Source organism: Onthophagus taurus, chromosome 1, assembly GCF_036711975.1.
Source record: "Onthophagus taurus isolate NC chromosome 1, IU_Otau_3.0, whole genome shotgun sequence".
NCBI classification, from domain to species: Eukaryota; Metazoa; Arthropoda; class Insecta; order Coleoptera; family Scarabaeidae; genus Onthophagus; species Onthophagus taurus.
The window spans coordinates 7,428,308-7,451,409 of NC_091966.1; the positions used below are offsets into that span (position 1 = coordinate 7,428,308).

General features: G+C 31.5%; 2 protein-coding genes across 3 annotated transcripts; both read left to right on the plus strand.

Moving 5' to 3' along the window:
- Positions 1-83: 83 nt before the first annotated feature.
- Positions 84-11,155, plus strand: LOC111414905 (uncharacterized). The gene is made up of 3 exons (XM_023046376.2): positions 84-191; positions 285-337; positions 10,643-11,155. Exons 1-3 carry the CDS (start codon positions 162-164, stop codon positions 11,076-11,078), a joined length of 519 nt encoding a protein of 172 aa, XP_022902144.2. The 5' UTR covers positions 84-161; the 3' UTR covers positions 11,079-11,155.
- A 513-nt stretch (positions 11,156-11,668) lies between these two features.
- Positions 11,669-18,195, plus strand: LOC111414874 (uncharacterized). 2 transcript variants are annotated; one of them, XM_023046333.2, is made up of 5 exons: positions 11,669-11,886; positions 11,945-12,062; positions 12,116-12,321; positions 12,384-13,068; positions 17,338-18,195. In XM_023046333.2, exons 1-5 carry the CDS (start codon positions 11,777-11,779, stop codon positions 18,106-18,108), a joined length of 1,890 nt encoding a protein of 629 aa, XP_022902101.2. In that variant the 5' UTR covers positions 11,669-11,776; the 3' UTR covers positions 18,109-18,195. The 2 variants fall into 2 exon arrangements, with proteins under 2 accessions (XP_022902101.2, XP_022902102.2); XM_023046334.2 differs by lacking the exon at positions 11,669-11,886 and having other exon boundaries at positions 11,977-12,062; positions 12,120-12,321.
- The last annotated feature ends 4,907 nt before the right edge of the window (positions 18,196-23,102 follow it).

The following is a 23,102-nucleotide window of genomic DNA, read 5'->3' on the forward strand; positions in this document are numbered from 1 at the left end:
CACAATCTAAACGGATTACTACAACAAACCAAAGTATCGGGGTTTCAATTCTCTCTTCTTATGCACATATCCCCACGTGGTGGCGCCTACGGGGGCCTCTGATGCAAGCAAGTGCATGGACGAACTGACTTCACTCTATCAAGTGACACAATCTAGTAACGATGGTGTTAATTTGGAGTTATAATGTACAGGTAATATTTTTATTATAAGTGTACAATAACTAAAGTGATTAAGTTTTTAAACCCCTAACGGAATAATAATTTAAAAAAATATTTTTATTTCAGTTTTTTACAATTTTCTGTTTGTTTACATTTTGGAGTTCTTCGACTTATGGGAGGTATGTATTTTTTGTTAATTTGGTTAATTTATTTATTATAAATATTCTCATAATTTAGTATATTTAAAGATTTGAATTTTTGGAATTTTAATTATAAATCAGACATGTTTTAATTTTATGCTAAATACGTAAAAACCAATTGATTTTCATTAAACTAGTGTTAAATCAAGATATAAAATTTCTCTGTCCAATCTCTTTGCGAAGCACTTAACACTTTCTTGCTCTTAAAACAACTACAAGATAATTTCTTGTTTCCGAATCGTGTCGATTACGATTCCAATTAAGTTAACATCTTTCTCAAGATAATTCGTTTAATATTCATTTCTGGGTTGGATAAAAAAAGGAAAATGTTATCAAAATAAAAAAATATCTAAAAAGCTGCAATTAATACATTTTTCTTCTTCGAGAAATCAGCGATTGAAGCTATTCAGATCGGGGTTGAGTTTTAGAGGAATTAATAAAATTCTTAAAATTCTCCTCATTCCTTGTTATGCAAAGTATATTTTTACTCAAAGCATTCTACTAAACCTTACAAATCGTTAAGCATTATTTTTTATATGGTACGACCTTTATAAACCTCGATTTTGAGGTTTAAGGGTGAACTTATTCCTCAAAACTAATATTGATACTCATGTTCAATGAGCCCTCATTTCGTTCTGTTGAAACCAGACATTTAATAAAGTTCTTCAGGCGATGATGCTAACAAATTTTGATTGTGTTCACATATAGCTCTGATTTTCTTCAAAGAAGTTAGTCCCAATAATTGCTTTTCGTGACCCTATTGTCACATGATCACTATGTATTCGCTTCTGTTGGATTTTGGTCTCTTGGATTGGTTTCACTCGAATAATTCAGTTTCTGCTTATTAACACAACAAAAAAGATGGAATTGTTTTTCATCACTGAAGATACAGTGGTATTAATGTTTGAATAACTCTCTCAATTCAAAAACAAGAACCATCAACACGGATGAAAATGGAGGCCTTGATGAGGTATTCGCAGACAATTACGATCCGAAAGCTAAAGGGCAGTCTCATTTTTACGAGCGGGTCGTTGTGGTGACTACAAAACTGGTTGAATGTGGTAGTCCACGTTCCTTTTTGATGACACTACCAGCAACAAAAATGATTTTCGGTTATATTGTGTCGATGAGTGCTTTAAAACATCTTCGGACATCGTTGAGATCTGGGGGAATGTTACGCAGGGATGCCGAGGTCTCACCGTAGAAGCTTAAAGGTCACCATGAGGGAAACCCCGTGGATGCTTGATTCTGCCACTTCAGTTTGAAATTATTTATTATTATTATCATTTTGGCATGGATTCTATCATGCAAAAAATATAGATTTATTATTACTATATTGAGAAAGTGATAAAATAATCAATTATGACAAAACATCATCTTAAATTTCTTCAGAATATCTACTTGCCAGGTTGTTGCTGCATCTCTCAATCTCTTTGGCTTTAAGAATTCCGAGTAAACAAATTGTTAGAGAGTATGCTGTATAAAAATTGACAAAGTAAATGACATGATTTATGAAGTCTGCAAAAGTACTTAATAATGAGTATCTTATAAGCTTTGAGTTATGATTTGCATGGCATAAAAACATAAAATATATTGAATAATGTGCAGCTAGTATGGTTGATCTTGTAAAGTACCAGCGAAAAAGCACCATTATTAGATTGAATAAGTTGAATAGGCTATGACGACCGACATTTACTACATAAATTACAAAAGACTACAAGTATTCAATCATTCAACATATTCTTTCAATTATACTTAACCAATGATCCTTTACATTGTGACCATCAAATTTTCTTCTAAATTGTTATCATTATCATCTACACCGTCTACATCTTCAAGGTCATAATATGAAAATGAATTCATTGTGTTTGGCAAACGAATTGAATAATATGCAGATTTATGTCTAAGAAAACTTGAGGTAAAGTTTAGAACCTCATTTATTTTAAACACTGCATAAAACAAGTGAATGACCTTTCTATGGCACTACAGCTTAAATTAAGCCCTGACTTTCTCTATCTTCTGCCTCTTTTATTCCCCATCTCTTGCTGCTTTTCGCCACATTCTCACTCTTAGTAGTTCGCGTATATTGTCGGATACTTCATTTTTTCAGCATTTTCGGGGTCTCCCCACCGGTCTTTTCCTATGCATTCTAGCGTTAAGAGTTCCCCTTAGTTTTATCCACCCTACCAACATTTCATGCCTATTGCAGATTTTGAAGTCTGCTGAACTGTACAAGGAAGCTTCTCCGAGCAGTTGATAAAATTCGATATATTTGGTCCCCCATGCTCCGTATCTACATATAATATGTTTTATAATTATCTTAAATACTTTAAGTGTATTGTTACGATGGACCTTTTTTGATCTTGGTATATGAGACAGTGCAAAGTAAGCTCTGTTACCAAGACTAATTCTTCTAAGAATTTCTTAGTTTTCCGTTCTAGGGTAAACACGCCAGTGGTCGACCACTTAAGACATATTTCAAATTCAAAAGCCAATAAAAAATAGACCTAAAGGCACAATAAACTCATCTTTTTAAATTAAGATAGGTAGAACATTTCCTTTTGGAAATCTACAACCGATTCATGCCAGGACAAAGTAAAACTAAAATTATCCTAAAAAAGGTTCAAAAGGATAATGTGCCAGTAGTTCACCATTTCCTCCCTTGAGTCGACCAGCATAAGTCCAGTGGTCGACCGGTATTTCTTCAGTCTGCAGTCAGCTTATTTTTTATAACTCGTAATATTTTTTCAGTAAATTTATTTATAAAAATCATTTAAATGTTCATGTTTTAATTTTTTATTTAGTCTTGACAAGAACATATGCTCATTTATTAAATCAAAAATTATAAAGATAACAAATCAACTTAAAAAAATGTACTAAGTAATGGAATCTTAACCACTACTGAAGAAATGAACTGAATTCTTATGACAAGATTAGGAGCAGAACGAACACTTATAATTCCTAAACTCTTCTTCTTCGTAACTAAGTCCTATGAATATTATTGCTAATGCTTCATCAGCCTGTATAGCATATGTTTCTACTGTCACTAGATTTGAGGTCCTAGGAATTTGTGATTGTCACAAATAATCTAAGACAGTACTAGTTTTATCTGCATCGATATTTTTTGGTTTCAATCTCTCTCTTTAAAATGAGAAAGATCTTTCTTTGTCGTATTTAAATCTTCCATGGTAATTGAACCTATTCAATGTTGGGTTTTCTAATCAATTCTGAACGCATTTTGTAAAATCTACAGCCAAACTCTCGGGTCTAGTGGAAAAAGACCACATCGTTTAAGGCAATTTCTAATACTTTCTGACAAAGTAGACGAACGTAAGTAGAAGTGGTTCAATTCTTTGGACCATTTTCGTATTGCTTCAGGTATTGCTTTTTTCGTATTCTTAAAAATCCAGGTTTACTTAGCTCAAACCTTCAACTCGGTATGCACTTTTGTCAAATGACAAATATACCATCATTATTTACTCATTTGCTTGTAATTTGGATGAGAGACACTGGTAACTAATTATTGACACAAATTTTAAAAGAGGAAATTTTACTACTCTTTCATTTTTTTAACTTATAGTTGCGGATGGTCGACTACTGGCTCGATGATATTTTACCGGAATGCGTGTGGTTCAGCTTCTTCTTATGTGTATTAATATCTTTCTTTTTTGTGTATTAATTTCCAATTCGGCCCTTATCGCATGTTTCTTTGTTTTTAAGGTACGCCTGCTTTGCTAACTCAATTGTTGTTCACTTTACGTTAATATTGTCTACGCAAACAGCAAGTTGCCAATCTTCACTTAATTTCTACAATAACATTATAAAAAACATGATAAATGAAGGTTTGTAAATTGGTTAAACATATCATGTATTAGCAAAAGAAAGCTGAGATTACATCCAGAAAATGTTTTAATATTGAGACAACACTTCGTACACTTTTTTAGTTCCTCATCTCTTTGCCTTCTTGGGAACCTAACTAGTACCATATTTATTAACTTTACTCAAAACCGCGGAATACATTCAGTTTTTGTCTTTATTACAATCCAGCTAAAATCCAGACATGCATAACTGGATCGCTTGGGGAATGGGGACCTCTATTTTGTACGCAGAACTGATTGAAAAGCAGATTTTCTTTGTGACGTACTAACATTAATTTAAAATTAAAAATTACATTACTTAAAGCAAACCTTTAATAACAACAGTAGTAATTATTATTAAAACAATGCAAATAGTTTATATTTTTTTTGCTGTCCTTAACATTTCTCTAATTAACCCACATTCAACCCACATCGAATTTAAACTTAAAAATAATAGAAATGCATTTAAAAACTCGTCAATTTACGATTTACGTAAAATAATAAATTAACTTGATATAGACATTAGTAGGTGAGAAAATTACCTTAAAATAAGACATTTAAACCTTGAACCATTTTTTTACAATTCATTATTTTCCAATAATTTTTAATTAAATCATTTTTAAACTAATTATCAATTTTTTAATCATGTAACCTTTGTTTGATACATTTTTTAATCGCCGGATGTTTACAATTTATTTTTTATGTCCATTATGAAACACTGTTGAATCAATCAACGTGGATTTCCCAAAACGTTGTATTACAACAACTTGTTTTACTTTCACTAGATTTTAAAATTTTCTTTGTTTCTATTTTTTTTTGTTACAGTTTTTTCAATCTTAAATATGCAACTATGCAAAATATTATTCCGGGTTTCACAATTTAACATACAAAGCGGAAACGTTAGTAACATAAACAAAAAAAGAAACATACATATTCGTGTTCAATAAGCGTGAATTATCTCCGATATCTATATTTATTATGAGTAGAAAACGAGAAGCGATTAAAAGTGCAATAATCTATTTGATGCAAGAATATTTATGTAGAAAGTAATCTACTATAACGGATTTGAAAAATCGTTTAATAACGATGCTTTCAAAACTGATGCATCACTTTACACTTACTTAACATTTTATCTTTGTCTTAAATGACAAATGAGAAAGTAGCTTTAGGACAAAGTGTGAATATATAATAAAAGTAGATCATATCTTTTATTCGAATAAAAAAAATTAGTTACAGTTTAGAAGTTAATAAATCTTCAAGATCAAATCAGAAAGTTATTTTTGTTTTCACTCAATCGATTGTAAAGTCGAGTCTTGTAAACCTGTAATCCTTATTTAGAGCTGGCCAAGTTCTCCGTGAAGAAATGTGTTGTTAAAAAAGCATGATGGGTATTTCCAATTTATAGATGCATTCTATGACATAAAATAGTTATTTAAGTATTTTTTATAACAGCCTAAATTGCATCATATCCGATGTAATGTAAAGGAATCGAGAAAGGTTTTCATTACGTAAAATACCATCTAGAACAAGACGATTTGATGGTACGTTAAAAACTGACGATTCGCTTTCACTTTAATTTACTACGAAGGACATAAGTTTTCAATTAACATTGGATAAAGTAATAAGAACGTCGTAAATTATTCATTCATATATAATATTGTTTATTAATATGTTTATCTTTTTAATTAATTATGAGATTAAGAGGTTTCTATCTGCCTTTCGGTAAAAGGTAATTTTTATAGTAATAAATGTTAGATGCTTCTTTAGACTTGACATTAACTTGGTTGGCCTACTTTTTCCCCGGAATTACATCTTCGATGTCCCATTCTCCACTCGAAGTTTTTATTGGCTTTTTGGCATTATAGTTTATTAATTTCGAGAGTACATCCCAAAGGATCTTTACATGACAACATTACAATCCCTAATAAATTCAAATATTGCTCTAAAAATCTTAAATTCATTGTTTTTCAGTAAGCACACCAAATTATTTGTTGATAATCGTACAAAATGTGGTTCTAATACGTCACCTCAACAGTACATTCACACTCTGTGCATACTGCCAATAATGTTTTTGCCAAATCCTTAAAATCAACAACTACCTACATTTTGGACGTCAAAAGATCATATAATTAAAGCCTCAATTATTAAGATAATTAATACCTCAACTACTTGCAACACCCGATTAATGCATTAAAAGTGCAAAAAGAAAGAATCATGCGCAGACACTTTTTGAGATGAAAGAAAGCATTTGATGATATTGCGCGTTGATTATTTGTTTTCAGACAAAAATCTTTGAGACTTTATGAATCATAGAAGAATATATCTTCCAATTCATCCAAAAATTATGATATAGTACTTTTTGGGTAGAAATTGAAACTGGGAAGGTAAAGAGCATTACTTATGGTAATTACTGGTGATGGAACGAATAGTGATTTTGCGAACAGCCGGATACCGGATATTCGGCATTCCCTTCGGCTGGATATCTGCTTATCCGGTATACCTAATAGCCATTATTGTAATAACTTCTGGTGCATTTCTGAAGTGATACCGTACATTGCCACATTATTGCGATATTTGAATAAAAATGAAATTAATAAGAAAGCTGATAAGATATGTCAACTTATTTGGATCCATGATACAAAAGGAACTTTTTTGATGCTGATTTAACTCATGAAGCAACTCTAAAAAGAGTATACTTTCCTTAAAAGAGGATCCTTCAAGAAATGAATTTTATAACGAATTTTGAAAGTTATCAATAAAAATTGCAACATCGAAAATTTTATAAAAACTTCAAATATTGTTTTCTCAAAAACCAAAAGTTACTTTTCAAAATGGGTTGGTTCATTGGAAAAATGACACTCTTTATTAACACTTTGGGAAAATTCCATACTCACATTCCAAGAAATAGATTTAATACGAATTTTTAAAACTTAATCGGCGGAAATTGCAAAATTCGAAAAAATTGTCGATTATATCAAAACTTTATTTCTCAAAAACTAAGAGCGATTTTTCATAACGGCTTGTTGCGTTAAAAAAAGGATACTTTAATTAATAATTGGTGATATTTTCACAAGGATCTTTCAAGAAATTAATTTTATAGCGAATTATGAACATTTTCGATGAAAATTGTAACATCGAAAATTTTATCAAATCTTCAAATATTGTTTTCTCAAAAAATAAATTTATTTTTCAAAATGAGTTGGTTCATTGGAAAGAGGACACTCTTATTAACACTTTGGGACATTTTCATACTCATATTCCAAGAAATGGATTTTATACGAATTTTTAAAACTTAATCGGCGGAAATTGCAAAATTCAAAAAAATTGTCGATTATTTCAAAAATTTATTTCTCAAGAACTAAAAGTGATTTTTTAAAACGGCTTTTTGCATTAAAAAGAGGATACTTTAATTAATAATTGGTGATATTTCCACAAGGATCCTTCAAGAAATTAATTTTATAGCGAATTATGAAAATTTTCGATGAAAGTTGTAACATTGAAAATTTTATCAAAACTTCAAATATTGTTTTCTCAAAAACTAAAAGCTATTTTTCGAAATGGGTTTTGTCATTGGAAAGAGAACACTGTTATTAACACTTTGGTTAATGTTCATACTCATATTCCCAGAAATGAATTTTATACGAATTTTTAAAACTCAATCGGCGGAAATTGCAAAATTCGAAAAAATTGTCGGTCATTTCAAAAATTTATTTCTCAAGAACTAAAAGTGATTTTTCAAAACGGCTTTCTGCATTAAAAAGAGGATACTTTAATTAATAATTGGTCATATTTCCACAAGGATCCTTCAAGAAATTAATTTTATAGCGAATTATGAAAATTTTCGATGAAATTTGCAACATCGAACATTTTTATCAAAACTTCAAATATTGTTTTCTCAAAAACTAAAAGCTATTTTTCGAAACGGATTGGTTCATTGGAAAGAAGACACTTTTATTAACTCATTGGGAAATTTTCATACTCATATTCCAAGAAATGGATTTAATACGAATTTTTAAAACTTAATTGGCGGAAATTGCAAAATTCGAAAAAATTGTCGATTATTTCAAAAATTTATTTCTCAAGAACTAAAAGTGATTTTTCAAAACCGTTTGTTGCATTAAAAAGAGGATACTTTAATTAATAATTGGTGATATTTCCACAAGGATCCTTCAAGAAATTAATTTTATAGCGAATTATGAAAATTTTCGATGAAAATTGTAACATTGAAAATTTTATCAAAACTTCAAATATTGTTTTCTCAAAAACTAAAAGCTATTTTTCGAAATGGGTTGGGTCATTGGAAAGAGAACACTGTTATTAACACTTTGGTTAATGTTCATACTCATATTCCCAGAAATGGATTTTATACGAATTTTTAAAACTCAATCGGCGGAAATTGCAAAATTCGAAAAAATTGTCGATCATTTCAAAAATTTATTTCTCAAGAACTAAAAGTGATTTTTCAAAACGGCTTTCTGCATTAAAAAGAGGATACTTTAATTAATAATTGGTCATATTTCCACAAGGATCCTTCAAGAAATTAATTTTATAGCGAATTATGAAAATTTTCGATGAAATTTGCAACATCGAACATTTTTATCAAAACTTCAAATATTGTTTTCTCAAAAACTAAAAGTTATTTTTCAAAACAGGTTGGTTCATTGGAAAGAAGACACTTTTATTAACAATTTGGGAAAATTTCATAGACATATTCCAAGATCTGGATTTTATACGAATTTTTGAAACTTAATCGGCGGAAATTGCAAAATTCGAAAAAAATGTCGATTATATCAAAACTTTATTTCTCAAAAACTAAAAGCGATTTTTCAAAACGGCTTGTTGCATTAAAAAGAGGATACTTTAATTAATAAGTGGTGATATTTTCACAAGGATCTTTCAAGAAATTAATTTTATAGCGAATTATGAACATTTTCGATGAAAATTGTAACATCGAAAATTTTATCAAAACTTCAAATATTGTTTTCTCAAAAAATAAAAGTTATTTTTCAAAACGCGTTGGTTCATTCGAATGAGGACACTTTTATTAACACTTTGGGAGATTTTCATACTCATATTCCAAGAAATGGATTTTATACGAATTTTTAAAACTTAATCGGCGGAAATTGCAAAATTCGAAAAAATTGTCGATTATTTCAAAAATTTATTTCTCAAGAACTAAAAGTGATTTTTTAAAACGGCTTTTTGCATTAAAAAGAGGATACTTTAATTAATAATTGGTGATATTTCCACAAAGATCCTTCAAGAAATTAATTTTATAGCGAATTATGAAAATTTTCGATGAAAATTGTAACATCGAAAATTTTATCAAAACTTCAAATATTGTTTTCTCAAAAAATAAAAGTTATTTATCAAAACGTGTTGGTTCATTGGAAAGAGGACACTCTTATTAACACTTTGGGAAATTTTCATACTTATATTCCAAGAACTGGATTTTATACGAATTTTCAAAACTTAATCCGCGAAAGTTGCAAAATTCGAAAAAATTTTCGATCATTTCAAAAATTTTTTCTCAAGAACTAAAAGTGATTTTTGCAAATGGCTTTTTGCATTAAAAAGAGGATACTTTAATTAATAATCGAAAGTGATAACAGCGACAGCTCTGTTAGTAATGAATGTGATGATGAATTATAAACGAAGAGAAGAAAACTAGACGAAACTACAACAAGAGATTTTATATATCGTATTAGGATTGTTACAATGAGGTTGCTAATGACAAACCTGATATAAGTAAAGTTGTATTCAATGAAAAATGTCATCACTAGTAATTATCAAATCTGCTCTCCAATTTCTCCACCAACTGTCGTTTAGATAAAAACAATAAAAACTGACAAGGATGCTGATCAAAATCAATATCATTAGATGTATAAGAGCGCAGCAGTTTTCTTCAGTCAGCAACATACTGAATTGCTTCTATTTTGTCAAGTTGGGAAAGATGCGGTTATTTATAACTCTTACCAAATATTTGGCATAAAAATTGGTGGTCATTTTGCTACTTTTGTCAGTCACCTATTTGATACATCGAACCATTTTCGTAAGAAGTGAAGCGCTGCAAGTGGTTTTTCGGTTGTCATGTTATCTTTCGTCAATTCATGTAGAACTCATTTTTCCATCTTCTTTATGTTTACCATGGCTTTCAATCCCTGAGTTGTTGTGTTTGTGCGTCATCCTCATCCAAAAATGTTTGCAATGCTTTTACACTTTTTCGATGGTCTTCCACGTTCTTTTTTTAAACCATTCAATACACCGAAAGCTTCGACAAGCATTCGAAGCAGTTATAAACTATACTATTGTATAAAACTTAACTTCTATCGTATTGAATGTTATGGTTTAAGTATTTCCTTAAATTTAGAACTAATATACTAAAAATAACAAATATTATTTTTTGAATTTTATTTGAATGTTTTAGTGAACCAAATTTTGGTATAATTCCAACTCCAAGTTTAACAAACCATCGATTTGGGCCACAGAAAATAACGTTTCCAGAACCAGTAGCAGCTGATAAATACCATTTTTTATTTGAAGCAACTTTACCACTACCAAGAAAACCATACCCTGGAAAAGATTTAAAATATAAGCAGTATTTTTATAAACCAAAACCGATTTTCGGGTACAACTATCGAAAATTGTATAACACACCAGCGAGAATTCCCTTCTTTCCGCCTTACGTCCACAAAGGATCTTTGTATCATTTAACCCAAAACGTTTTGAAACAAACCCAAGTTAATCAAGATAATAAATACAACGAGGAGCTCCACGACCCAGGAATTAAACCAGTTGTTGAGAATATAAAAGATGACATAAAATACGATTTCAGAACGAAAATGCATTATTATGAAAGGTGAATGTAATGGTACTTTTAAGTTTTTCTAGTCTGTTACGTTTTAATTTCGTAAAATAAAGCAATCGATTAATTGCCTAATTGTTTATCAATCACTTTCTTCATAGAAAGTATACGTATAGACAGGAATCTTAAATTTTTTTACTTGTTTTGTTTCGGTTTTATGATTGAAACGTGAAACCAGCAATTTGTATTGAGGCAATCTCAATTGGTTTTCTTGCTTTTCTTTGCAAGTTTTACTTTCACCGCTATAATTTTATCTTTTTTAATTACCGGTGTAATTATTGTGTTAAAAGGTTTTTATTAATGATTATAAGTTAAGCTTAGAAAGTTAAATCCGATTTTTATTATTTTAATGTTTAAAAATTTTGAAATTTAAAAATACTAGTGACATCTCTTAGTCATTATTAGCACTATTCTAATTAAAATTTAAATAATCGTTTTTATTTAAACAATTTACAAATTATAATAATTTGAAGTGATTAGTTAGTAAAATATTGCAAATAAAATATTATTAGTTTTTAAAATTCATTTAATTTAAACAATTAATACATTTTGTCCTCTACCGGTAAATAAAGGAACTAAATATGTGTTGACTTTTTACCGGTACTAAATCAACAATTAGGTTATGTTAACCACTCCACATGATTTAAATCGTGTAAAAAAAGTGTAAATATTTGTAGTTTATAGTGTCAAACCGTAATGTTCACTATTTCGGGTGATTTATTGCAAAAATTGGCTATAATTTTGCCAATAGTCGCCGCTAGCTTGGTTATATTTATAATATTAGTTAACCTAATCATAAAATGCAGGTAAGAAATCCTCTTATCTTAAAATTATCTAAAAATAATCCTTTAAAAATTATTCCAGGCAACAATTTAGCGTTAAAGTGAACTGTTGGTTTTGTAATGAATCTACTAAAGTTCCATACGAAAATAGAAATGCATTTAATTGTCCGAATTGCTCTCAATACAACGGTTTTGACGAAGTAAGTTTGTTCTAGACCTTAATTTTTATAAAGTATAACGAGTTTATTTTAAGTCAGGTGGGTATAATAAAGATATCCCAGAACAACACGATGAATTATTAAACGTTTGCACTCCCCAAATGTTTAAAATAAATCGAAAATCATCATTGAATGGTTTATGTCGTTTGTGTAACAATAATCAACGGTTAAAAGTTTACCAATTAGCAAGTTTTATTCCTCTAAACGAAGAAAATTATGATGCTGAAGTAGACCATTTTGGGTAAATTAAGTTAAGTGTATTATAATTAAGATGTTATTAACAAATTTATGTTTTTTTTATAGTAAACAACTTGAAAAAGCCTACAAATTATGCCCAGAATGTGATTTTAAAGTAAAACAAACTTTAATAACCCAACAAAAGTGGATATTGGGTATGAAAATTCACCAATTAAAGCAACAAGGGTTGCAAACCTTGCGAAATTTGGAAAAATCGTCAAAATCTATCCAACAAAAAATTGCTGGATTATGTGAATCAATATGTCCATCGTTTGTAATCGTCGTGGTTATTTCCTTGGCATCCTTAATCCTCTTCAACGCCCTATATTCCACAGGTATATTTGAAAAATCCGCCGTAGATTTATTCCTCCCATTCTACACTTCATTTAAAGTTTATTTTGTTCAAATCATCGACGGTTTTTACGCAATTCCATCTTATTTACAATATTTAAAGACTGAATCCGACTGCAAACTACATGATTTTATCGATTTTATACATGAATATTTAAAAAATACTACAGAGACATCTAATTTTAGTGGAATTAACTCTGAAGAATTGGGAAATTTCTTTTTAAAACAGTCTAATATTAACCATTTTACTCTATGCCTTTGTGGATTTATTGTCCAAGTGATTACATCGTTGTTTACTAAAAGAAAGAAACTTAAATATGGACCTTTATTGTTTTGGTCGTTTTTAGTTGTGCTTTCTTGGAATAATTATGATAATGCTTTGTTTTTGTTAACTGCTCAGGTAAGATATTTAGTAATGTACAGGTGTTCCAAATTTAATGTCATCATAGGCTATCTCAAAATCTACAAGGGATTGGAAAAGCTTACAAGTCGCTATAAAAACGATAGTGGGTGTTATCGTTTTTGTTTTCGCGCCAAAAAGAAATTCTGCTGAAACGCGAATATCTCGCTTACTATACTCTATTTTTTAATTCGAAGGAGTAAAATGAAAAGTCACGTTTACACAGTGTAATTTTTCAAAGCTATTTTTTGGCGGGAATTTTAAAACTAGTGGGGATTTTAAGTAAACTAGTTACGAATTTAATTACTTATTTGTTTAAACATAATAAAAACCAGGGCGTATCTACTTACTTTGACCCACATAAAATGCAACATGTCATAATTTGAATCTTGCGCTGAATAACAAATAAAACTAAACTAATACTAGCACTAGAACTAACACTAAACCTAGAACTAGAAACATTCCGTTTAGCTCTCTTAAGACGGTTGATAGGTAACGCTAGTTAGCATAAAATATCACTATGTTGCATATTTTTATTGAACTAAAAGTAGAACTAACACTAGACCTAGAATTAGAAAGTATCGGGTTTAGCCGTTCGTCTGAAGACGTAGTTTTACACCAGCACTATCACTGGAACTAACAAATGAACTAGAATCGTTCGGGTTTAGCCGTCTTGAGAGACGTGCGGCTAAACCCGAATGTTTCTAGTTCTCGATCTAGTGTTAGTTGTAGTTGTACACTATCATTAGAATTAACATATGACCTAGAACTAGAATCATTCGGTTTTAGCCATCTTGAGAGACGTGCGGCCAAACCCGAATATTTCTAATTCTCGGTCTAGTGTTAGTTGTAGTTGTGTGTACACTATCACTAGAACTAACACGTGACCTAGAACTAAAATCATTCGGGTTTAGCCGTCTTGAGAGACGTGCGGCAAAGCCCGAATGTTTCTAGTTCTCGGTCTACTGTTATTTCTAGTTTTACACTATCACTAGAACTAACACAAGACCTAGAACTAGAATCATTCGGGTTTAGCCGTCTTGAGAGACGTGCGGCTAAACCCGAATGTCTCTAGATCTCAGTCTAGTGTTAGTTGTAGTTGTACACTACCACTAGAACTAACACATGACCTAGCATCATTCGGGTTTACCCTTTTTAAGAGACGTGTGGCTAAACCCGAATGTTACTAGGTTTCGGTCTAGTGTTAGTTGTAGTTGTACACTAGAACTAACACATGAACTAGAATCATTCTGGTATAGCCGTCTTGAGAGACGTGCGGCTAAATTCGAATGTTGCTATTTCACGGTCTAGTGGCAGTGGTATGTTGTATATTTTTATTGAACTAAAACTAGAAAGTTTCTGAAGAAATATCTGAAGAATCGGCTAAAACAATGTGATTAAAATAGGTTTAAATATTCATCTTTCTTAATTTGCTTTATTCACTAGAAAGTCATCGGTATCACATTATATCATTGAATACTATTATGGTAGAATATTCAACCGTGTCAGAACATGTGCGTTCTTTATTTTATCTTATTATTATCTTTATTTTTTACACATTCTGACCAAAGGACTCTAACATGCGTTCAAAGTTAACAGTTTCAATTCAGATAGTGTTAATCGAACATGTTTGATGTTGTCATTTATAGAAAATTTCTTCAATGCATCTATAACTGTTACATTTTTATCATTAATTCATTGATCTAAAATGTATTGAAATGTTTGCTTTACATAACAGGTCCTAAAGGTTGCAATAATTCCTTAGTCCAGTGGTTGTGCATCAAGGTGTATTTGGCGGAAGGAAATAAAATTCAACATTTGGGTTCAAAAATCAACAGAACCTTAAATTCAAGGCCGTTATCGTTTATACAGTGATGAACATCTGGAACAAAATATTTGAGAAACCATTCATTAAAAGATTCAGTGGTCACCCAAGCTTTTTTTATTAGCTGTCCAGTGAACTGATAAGGTATCTAAATTTACACCTTTCATTGACCCTGGTTTTTGGTGGCTCGATTTACAAGTAAAGGTTTTAACATCCGATCTCCTGACGTATTAGAGCAAAATAAAAAAAAAACGCGGTCTTTGGCTGCTTTAAACAAATTGGCCGTTTTATAGGATTTAGGTACGTATGTTCTACTTGGCATACGTTTCCAGAAAAGACCTGTTTCCTCCGCATTCCATGCCTTTTTCAATTATTTTAGCTATTTTTGCAAGGAAATTCTTTAGCTGCCAGATCATCAGCAGATCCAATTTCACCCTTAATCTTTATACAATGCAGTGCGTGTCTTAAAATCCATTAATCCATCCCGTACTTGCAGAAAATTCAAATTTGGTTCGTTTCTGGGTTGACATTTATGGTATAGTTTCTTTAATCTGGTTGTAGATTCTTATTTCCATCAACTGGTAACATTTTCACATCCCTCTATGCAGGTTTTTATGAGATTAATTAATTTTTTCGATATGCCTAGTTTTGTCATGACATCCCACACCTTCATTTTAATGTTGCTATCGTATTCCTGTTTAAAATCCATAAATAGCTGGTATAATGTTTTCTTGTATTCCCAGCATATCTCCGTTATCTGCCTAATAGTGCATCTCCCATTTAATGTTCCACATAAGGTGTCAATTGTTCCAATAACATTAGGTAAAAGATTATATATCTTGTGCTAATAAGAGATTTATCCACATGGTGTGTGCAGCACATTTTATCGCCCTTTTTATGTATAGGTACTATAACATCTTCTTTCCAATGGATAGGTCAGATAGGGCAGATTCGCTTTTCTTTCTATATCTAACAAATAGCTGATAGAAAGCAAGCACCAAAGTTTCACCTCTATTTTTTAGACTTTTTGCTGATATAATGTTGTTCGCTGGAGTTTTGTTATTTTTACGTATAGCTCATAACACTTCTTCCACATGATAAATATCTTACATTTATATTAACGCTTGACTTCATTTCAAATTTTCGCCAGGTCTCTATCACGTCAGCTTCACCTGTGATACGGTTGCCCTCATCATTCTTTATTGCAATCTAGTTCTGTTGTTCATTCTAATTGGCTGTAGTTCTGCGAGAGTATGGTCCTAGTGTGGCCCTTTTTGACTCTTATTGTTTTTCTTATATTTTTGCTGGACTCTGTATTCCTCTGTGTATTTTCTTCGATTAGATTTTGTAGCATTCGTACCGTTGCCCCTTAACTTTAAAACTCTCTCGAATTCGTCGTCAATCCTTTCAGCACTGTTTAGATTTGCTACTGATCTCAATGTAGTCTCCAAAATTGTTTGATATTCAGTTATTCCCTTTTTTATGTTTGAAAGCTTCAATATTTCACCTCGGCAGCTGTTCTGACCTTTTTGCTTTGAGATTCTCTCGCTCTATTTGGCTCTAACCAGCACGTGGTCACTGTTTACATCCAGGCACCAGGGTCTTACATTAATCAAAACATGATTAATCTGGATTCTCGTTATTCCGTCATTAGAGACCCAAGTCTTTCTGTATACTCAAACATCGTTGATTTAATGAGGTTATTTGATATTGCAAAATTCACCAGTTTAAGTCGTTACCGCTGTTGGGTTTCAAAATCTCTTCTCTTCCCATCTTTGCATTAAAGTCTCCTATCTCTTCATAATAAAAAGTGTTGCATCTTGTTTAAGTAAAGCCACAACAAGTTTCTAGTTCGTCATAGGAGACAATTTCAGACTTCAATTTCATCATCCTTTTTTTCGCTTAGCATCAAGATGTTGTAGAGTTTTTCTATAAGCCTTAAGTAACAAAATCGTTCATTCACTGGTTTAAAATCTATGGCAGAATCTAGAATGTCTTTCCATATGACAATACTCGTTCCAAATTTATGTTTATTGTCGGCTATCATGCTATCCATGTCAATCCTTTCAAGTTATTCTATTAGTTTTATTGCTGCTGCCGGTCTGTACCAGCTTAACACATTCGGGGTTCCAATATTCAAGTCCTGTTTTCCTCGACGTTGTCGTCGTCGTACCAATTTCGAGGCATCTTGTTGAATATTCAAGTTATTGTATATTTTGAACACTTAGAATTTGTTTCTCAAGAAGATTATATTGCTAATATTAGTAAAAAAAATAGCAAATTAATTTATATTTGTTCTTTTAGATTCAGATAGGTTATGATGACATCGAATTTGGGGCACCTGTACAGAAATTAAAATGTATCTACACACACATTCTATTCATATCTTAATAATTAACAATTATTTTATAAAATTATACTGACATTTTTATTTCTTTATTTAGGTACTAGCAATTTTATTAACAATTTACACGTTACTTACTGAAAAATCATCAATAGACTGTAAAATCGAACCAAAACTTAATACAATATGGAATAATCAGTCGGCGTTACAATCATTACTGTTACAAGCTCAAGCAAATGAAATAGCACTAAACGCTACATCGTTACAATCAAAATCGTCACACCAAAAAGAAGATTCCATCGATTCGGATTGTTCGTTTGAATCGAGCGTTTCAAAATTTACGACGTTAAATGCGTGCCTTCCGCCCAAAACTGCCACCAACAACGCACCTGTTTTTCGAAATGTTTTAACGCCACCGATTGTGTTCAAACCGAAACCAGTTGCTATACAAAAATCGAAAAGTTCGCAACAAATATGTGGAATTGATAATTATTTGAATCGAAGTATGAACAATTTGTGTATTGGATCGGAGAATATTCGACCTGCCGCTAATATTTTTAAACCGATAAAAGTAAATCATCTTGTTAATCGGCCGTTGATATCGCCACCAAGACTGAAATTTGATAATTTGAACGGTTCGCATTGGAATCCTAATTTATTCAATTACGGTTTGAGTAGATCGTCGAGTCAAAGCTCAGGGTTTGCTTCGCAAGTACCGTTTACTACCTCGTCGCCGAATAACTCGATATGTTCAGATTTCGATTACGCTTCGTTATTTTCCGAACCGTTAACGCAAAAAACGAAATTTTCCGATTGCGGCATTAGCGAATTCAATTGTAAATTATCTAATCAATTTAATGAACCGTTATGAATATAATTACGTGCTCAATTAATATTATAAATTTTTAAGCTTCGGAATGTGATGATTTTTTTTAGATTAAAATATTATTTAGTTGTGGTATTTGTATAATATTAATGTTACAAAAATAATGGGGTTGTTTGCTTTAATTTTTAATGTAGTTAATTAGCTTAATTTTTAAGGTGATATTATGTATTTGTATAATTATTGTAATAGTATTTTGTTTGATGATATATTTTTACAAATTCCTTTTAATTATTAATAGATATTTTCTTATTTCTTTTTTGTAAATAAATCGTTTAGAATTTAGAATCTCCTTAAAAATAAAACAGTCAGGACACTTAACACTGCCAAAATGTACTGCGGATGTATAAAAAAAAGGAATTTTATTAAAAATGTATTAATATTGCCAATTTGAGATAATTTTTTTTTAAATGTAGTGAACCTTTCATAATTTATCCAAACATTTTTAACTTGTAATATGTCTCTTTGAGACAAAAAGCTCTTTATCCGGCTTCTGGTGGAACTACAATAACAGACGCTGTCAGTAATTATTACATCTTCACGAAATTGTGTGATACTTATTTTATTGTGTATGTTTTTTTTTTGTGGAGGAGACCCCAAGTATTGTTCGTGATATAAGAAATAATTTCAGCCGATTTCGAAGGCGTCGGCCGAGATATCTTCCATAAATTTCAAGGAGGGTAAATCTCGAGTGATACCATTAACAACTTGTAAAACTATGAATTCAGCAAACTTTCATATTTTCGTATTTATCTCGATATTTGTGAAAGTGAAAGAGATGCGTAAATATCGAGAAGAGTACAAAAATATGGAAATTAAATGAATGCGTAGTTTTCCATGATGTTAATAGTAGTGATGTTACGGATGTGAGTTTAGCGGGTGCGGAATCGGATTTTTTAATTCTAATTTTGCGGATGCGGATTTTTTGAATGCAGCTTTAAGAGATGCGGAGTTATTGAAAAAAGTTACGTACTAACATTTTCATGAAAATAATATTTCTATTGTAATTAATAGTAATTAGTAAATTATTAATTTTTTAATTTAATATGCGGATCCTCAAAACAATGCGGATTATCCGTAGTTGCGGATGCGATTATCCGTTACATCACTAGTTAATAGTAACGCTCCAGATTTTGAGTATATTACAAATAATGTGATGTCGTTGTAACTAGATTTTGTGTATATGTCGTTGTGCTATTGGCAATCCTTTTTTGGGCGCACTAACAAGTATGTTTTCTTGTAGCACAAAGCTGGAATTTATGTGTAACAACAACACCTCAAAATGAGGGATATCGTATTCTTGCAAGTCAACCACAGCTTGTGATTTATCTTTGTAATTTTCACAAAAATCAACAATGACCCAGGTTACTTAGAACTGAAATGCCGAAATGTCATACTGAAATGATGAGCTCAGAATACAAACTGACAAACCGAACTTAACCATAATAATATTTTATAGAGAAGGAGTGAGGATTGAAATAAAGTTACAGACCTTGAAAATAAATCAAGGTTACCTTCTGAAACCTCTCAAGGTGAAGGCCATGCAGAGGTCAATCTGCAAATATCTACTACTTTTTATAATACGTAATAAAATTGGGCACGTTTCATTTAAAATTATAAATGTATTCGCTGTATCTAACACATTTGATGATCACTTGCTTTTTTTAATATGTCAGATAATAGAATATTAAGTGATTAGCAACTTTCTATAACATTTTGTCATATCTTCAGCAGCAGTCGAGAAATCTGTTGTGACAACTAAAATCAAACACTCTGTATAGGTATTGGAACAATTTTTGACTGCAAAGATTCAGACAAGAGGAGGTGTTATTTTACAGGCTGCTAGAATATACCTCCAGTATAAGACAATTTTATTACAGTAGCAGTTCTAGGGCTGTTTCAACCACACTTTGTCTTTTCTTGATATTTTCGAGCGTTTTGACACTTGCTCGAGTAGTAGAGATTACCATTACATACATGAGTGGGCTCTTATTGCCCTTAATACTAATATTTTCAACGAAAAATGTTGCTAATTTTTACAAATTAGTTAACTGATTGGATCTTGTATTGGTGGAAGTTTATTGTGGACGATCTTTGTTTGAGCTAATTCATGATTTATTTACCTGCATTATGGACATTGATACGCCTCCTGAAACTAGATCAATGAGATTTTCAGCACTTATATTACGATTGGACATCATACAATTCTTGGATTGCGATTGCACTGCTAAGTTATTCAACATTCTGGGTGAAGGACAATCATGGCAATATTAGCTCTGATGCCACGTGGTCTTTGATGATGTGGGAATTCTGATGAAGCGTTCCACACTTAATTTATACCCAACCCAATAGCATATCATCAACATATGTACAGGGTGTCCCGTTAAGCGTACGGAGCGGCTGTATCTCTAGAACGTTAAGGCCTAGAGGTTTGGGAAAAAAATCCTTATAAGCAAAGTGACCAAGAGAAATAGCTGGAAATTATTGTAAAGTTAGTAATTCTACCGCTAGGGGGCGTAACTGCCATTGAAAAACATAAAGTTCCCGCTATCTCAGAAACTTAGACGATGAGCTATAACTTTGACAACATCATTTAATAGCTTGGATAATACCGCATCGCTTTTGTTTTGCGATATTTCTCATATTTGTCATAATAAGGGAGGGGGAGGCCAAAGCGTTTTCATATGTTTACATTTTAATATCTCCTAGACCATTCAACCGATTTGAATATTTTCGGTGTTGTTTAAAAGAGCATTTTATGCTCTTTTTAAAGATATTTTCAGTAAGACCGTTTGCTTTAAAACAAATGAGCTAGAGGGCGTTATCTGCAGCGATTACATATTTTTGTGATTTTTGAAGAAAAGTTAAATGGAACGATACTATTTACTTCACAGACCCTTGATCACCTTAAAATTTGCTAAATTTTAGTGAAAACCGCATCTCGATATCGCCACCCGTTCTCGAATTATAGAAGAAAATGTTAAAAACTCGAGTGCCATCAATCGGATCCAGTTACCTCATCGACAAAAACAAATCACATAACCATGGTAACTGTAAACATGTCATTTACTAACGCAGAAGCGTATGATGATTTATTTTCAATGTTTTGAATACGATGCAACTGCATGGCAATTACGACAAAGAAAGACATTTTTCTCTAGAAGTGTTTTTAAGATTGACTTAGCGATTACGGAAAACTGGCCACGTGTAGCCCATTCAGACATCTCTATGAATTCGTAAATCACATTGGTGCGCAATGTGATCTCACATAATCTGGGAACTCCGAAAACAATTGTCCACAAGATTTCTCAAGAGAATAATATCTCCACTACGTTGTTTTACATCAGGCCTTAACAGATACCGATTATGATAGCAGACTGAACTATTACCATTGACTTTTAAATATAATTTGGGCAAGTCCAAACCTTTTATCACAAAATGCTATGGATGCATGAAGCATCTGTCCACAAGCTGATGTAAACTTGCATAATATGCATTCTTGGTTCGAGCAAAATCCACATTGCTTTCACCCCTTTATCTATTGGGTAGACTAAACGACCTGACTTTTCAAGAAAAACCAATAACCAGGTAAAATATGACAAAACACTAAATACCAGTAGAAACGTGTCCAGGGCCGAGACTTAAGCAGCGCTTTTTTTTCGTCGAAACTAGATTAAATAAATGCATCGAGGTTTGTGGAAGGCATTTCGCACATTAGTGAGTTATTTTTGCCAAAAATTTAAGTTATTCTAAGTGTTTTGGTTTATTTTGTTTTATTATCATTGTTGATGTTTCATTGATCCGTTAGTTTTTAAGCAGTTCTAAGCTTGGATAAAGTGTGAAGGAAGGTTCTAGATAATAAAATTTTGGTTCTCTCTTATTTGTTTCCTAAGGTAACTTGATCCGATTAAGATATACGAATTTTTAATATTTTCTTTTATAATTCGAGAATGGATGGACATATCGAGATGCGGTTTTCACTAATATTTAGCAAATTTTATGGTGATTAATGGTCTGTGAAGTAGATAGTAGCGTTCCATTTAACTTTTTTTCAAAAATCATAAAAGTATGTAACCGCTGCAGATAACGCCCTCTAGCTTATTTGTTTTAAACCAAGCGGTCGTACTGAAAATATCTTTTAAAAGAGCATGAAATGCTCTTTTTTATGATTTTTATAATTTTAGTCAATTGATATAAAGATCGAAGTAATAACAAGCTAAACCATATGTTATTATTGGTAAATTTGAATTAGATCAGAAGGATTTTCTTGAAGTCTCATTTACACACAATATGATATATCATATCCATTTTTAATACCAAAAACAACATCTATCTACTTACATCGGATATACATTCGTTTTCCTATAACAATTTTACTGTTATTATCACATTGTCGAATTTTTTTAATTGAACTGTCATCGAAAACTAAGTCTTTTGAAGATAAATTTAAAGCTTTGACGCTTTAACTGTAATTACAAGACACCTAAACGATACTTTTCTATTTACACCGATTTCCCATTTCTTATCATGTTCCATTAATGTATAAAACTAAATGAACCTTTAAATGTTTTAACATCGGAAAGACCTTAAGAGAGCGAAAGTGGTTTTAAAGTGCTGTTCTCGAACGGGAAATCGTGTAGTGTTGGTCTTGAAGACCGGAGCGGCATCCTCGCAAGAATAACGGATTACGGATGATCACTTTCTAAATACGGCGAAAAGTGAAATTACGTGCGACTGACATAATTCGTCTTCTTTGTCGTGTATTAAAGGATGAGACGGCGTCTCCAAAGAAATACTGAAGAAATGCGGCAACTGAAGAAATCCAAATCGCATCAACTACCGCATCTGGATACTTTCTTCTTTGGTGGTTAATGGTAGAGGTTCAAACGATCTCTCTCCTTCTGGTGTGTGAAAAATATCGCGATTATTATGTTGAAGGAGAAAATTTGAGAACTTGTGCGATGTTATTATTATTGAGCTAC

Excerpts from the sequence above, each read along its gene's own strand:
- LOC111414905 (XM_023046376.2), top strand. The coding sequence starts at position 162 with ATGGTGTTAATTTGGAGTTATAATGTACAG. Across the intron at positions 192-284 it reads TTTGGAGTTATAATGTACAG|TTTTTTACAATTTTCTGTTT; the intron begins GTAATATTTTTA and ends TTTTTATTTCAG. Across the intron at positions 338-10,642 it reads AGTTCTTCGACTTATGGGAG|TGAACCAAATTTTGGTATAA; the intron begins GTATGTATTTTT and ends TGAATGTTTTAG.
- LOC111414874 (XM_023046333.2), top strand. The coding sequence starts at position 11,777 with ATGTTCACTATTTCGGGTGATTTATTGCAAAAATTGGCTATAATTTTG. Across the intron at positions 12,063-12,115 it reads AATACAACGGTTTTGACGAA|TCAGGTGGGTATAATAAAGA; the intron begins GTAAGTTTGTTC and ends GTTTATTTTAAG. Across the intron at positions 12,322-12,383 it reads GCTGAAGTAGACCATTTTGG|TAAACAACTTGAAAAAGCCT; the intron begins GTAAATTAAGTT and ends TTTTTTTTATAG.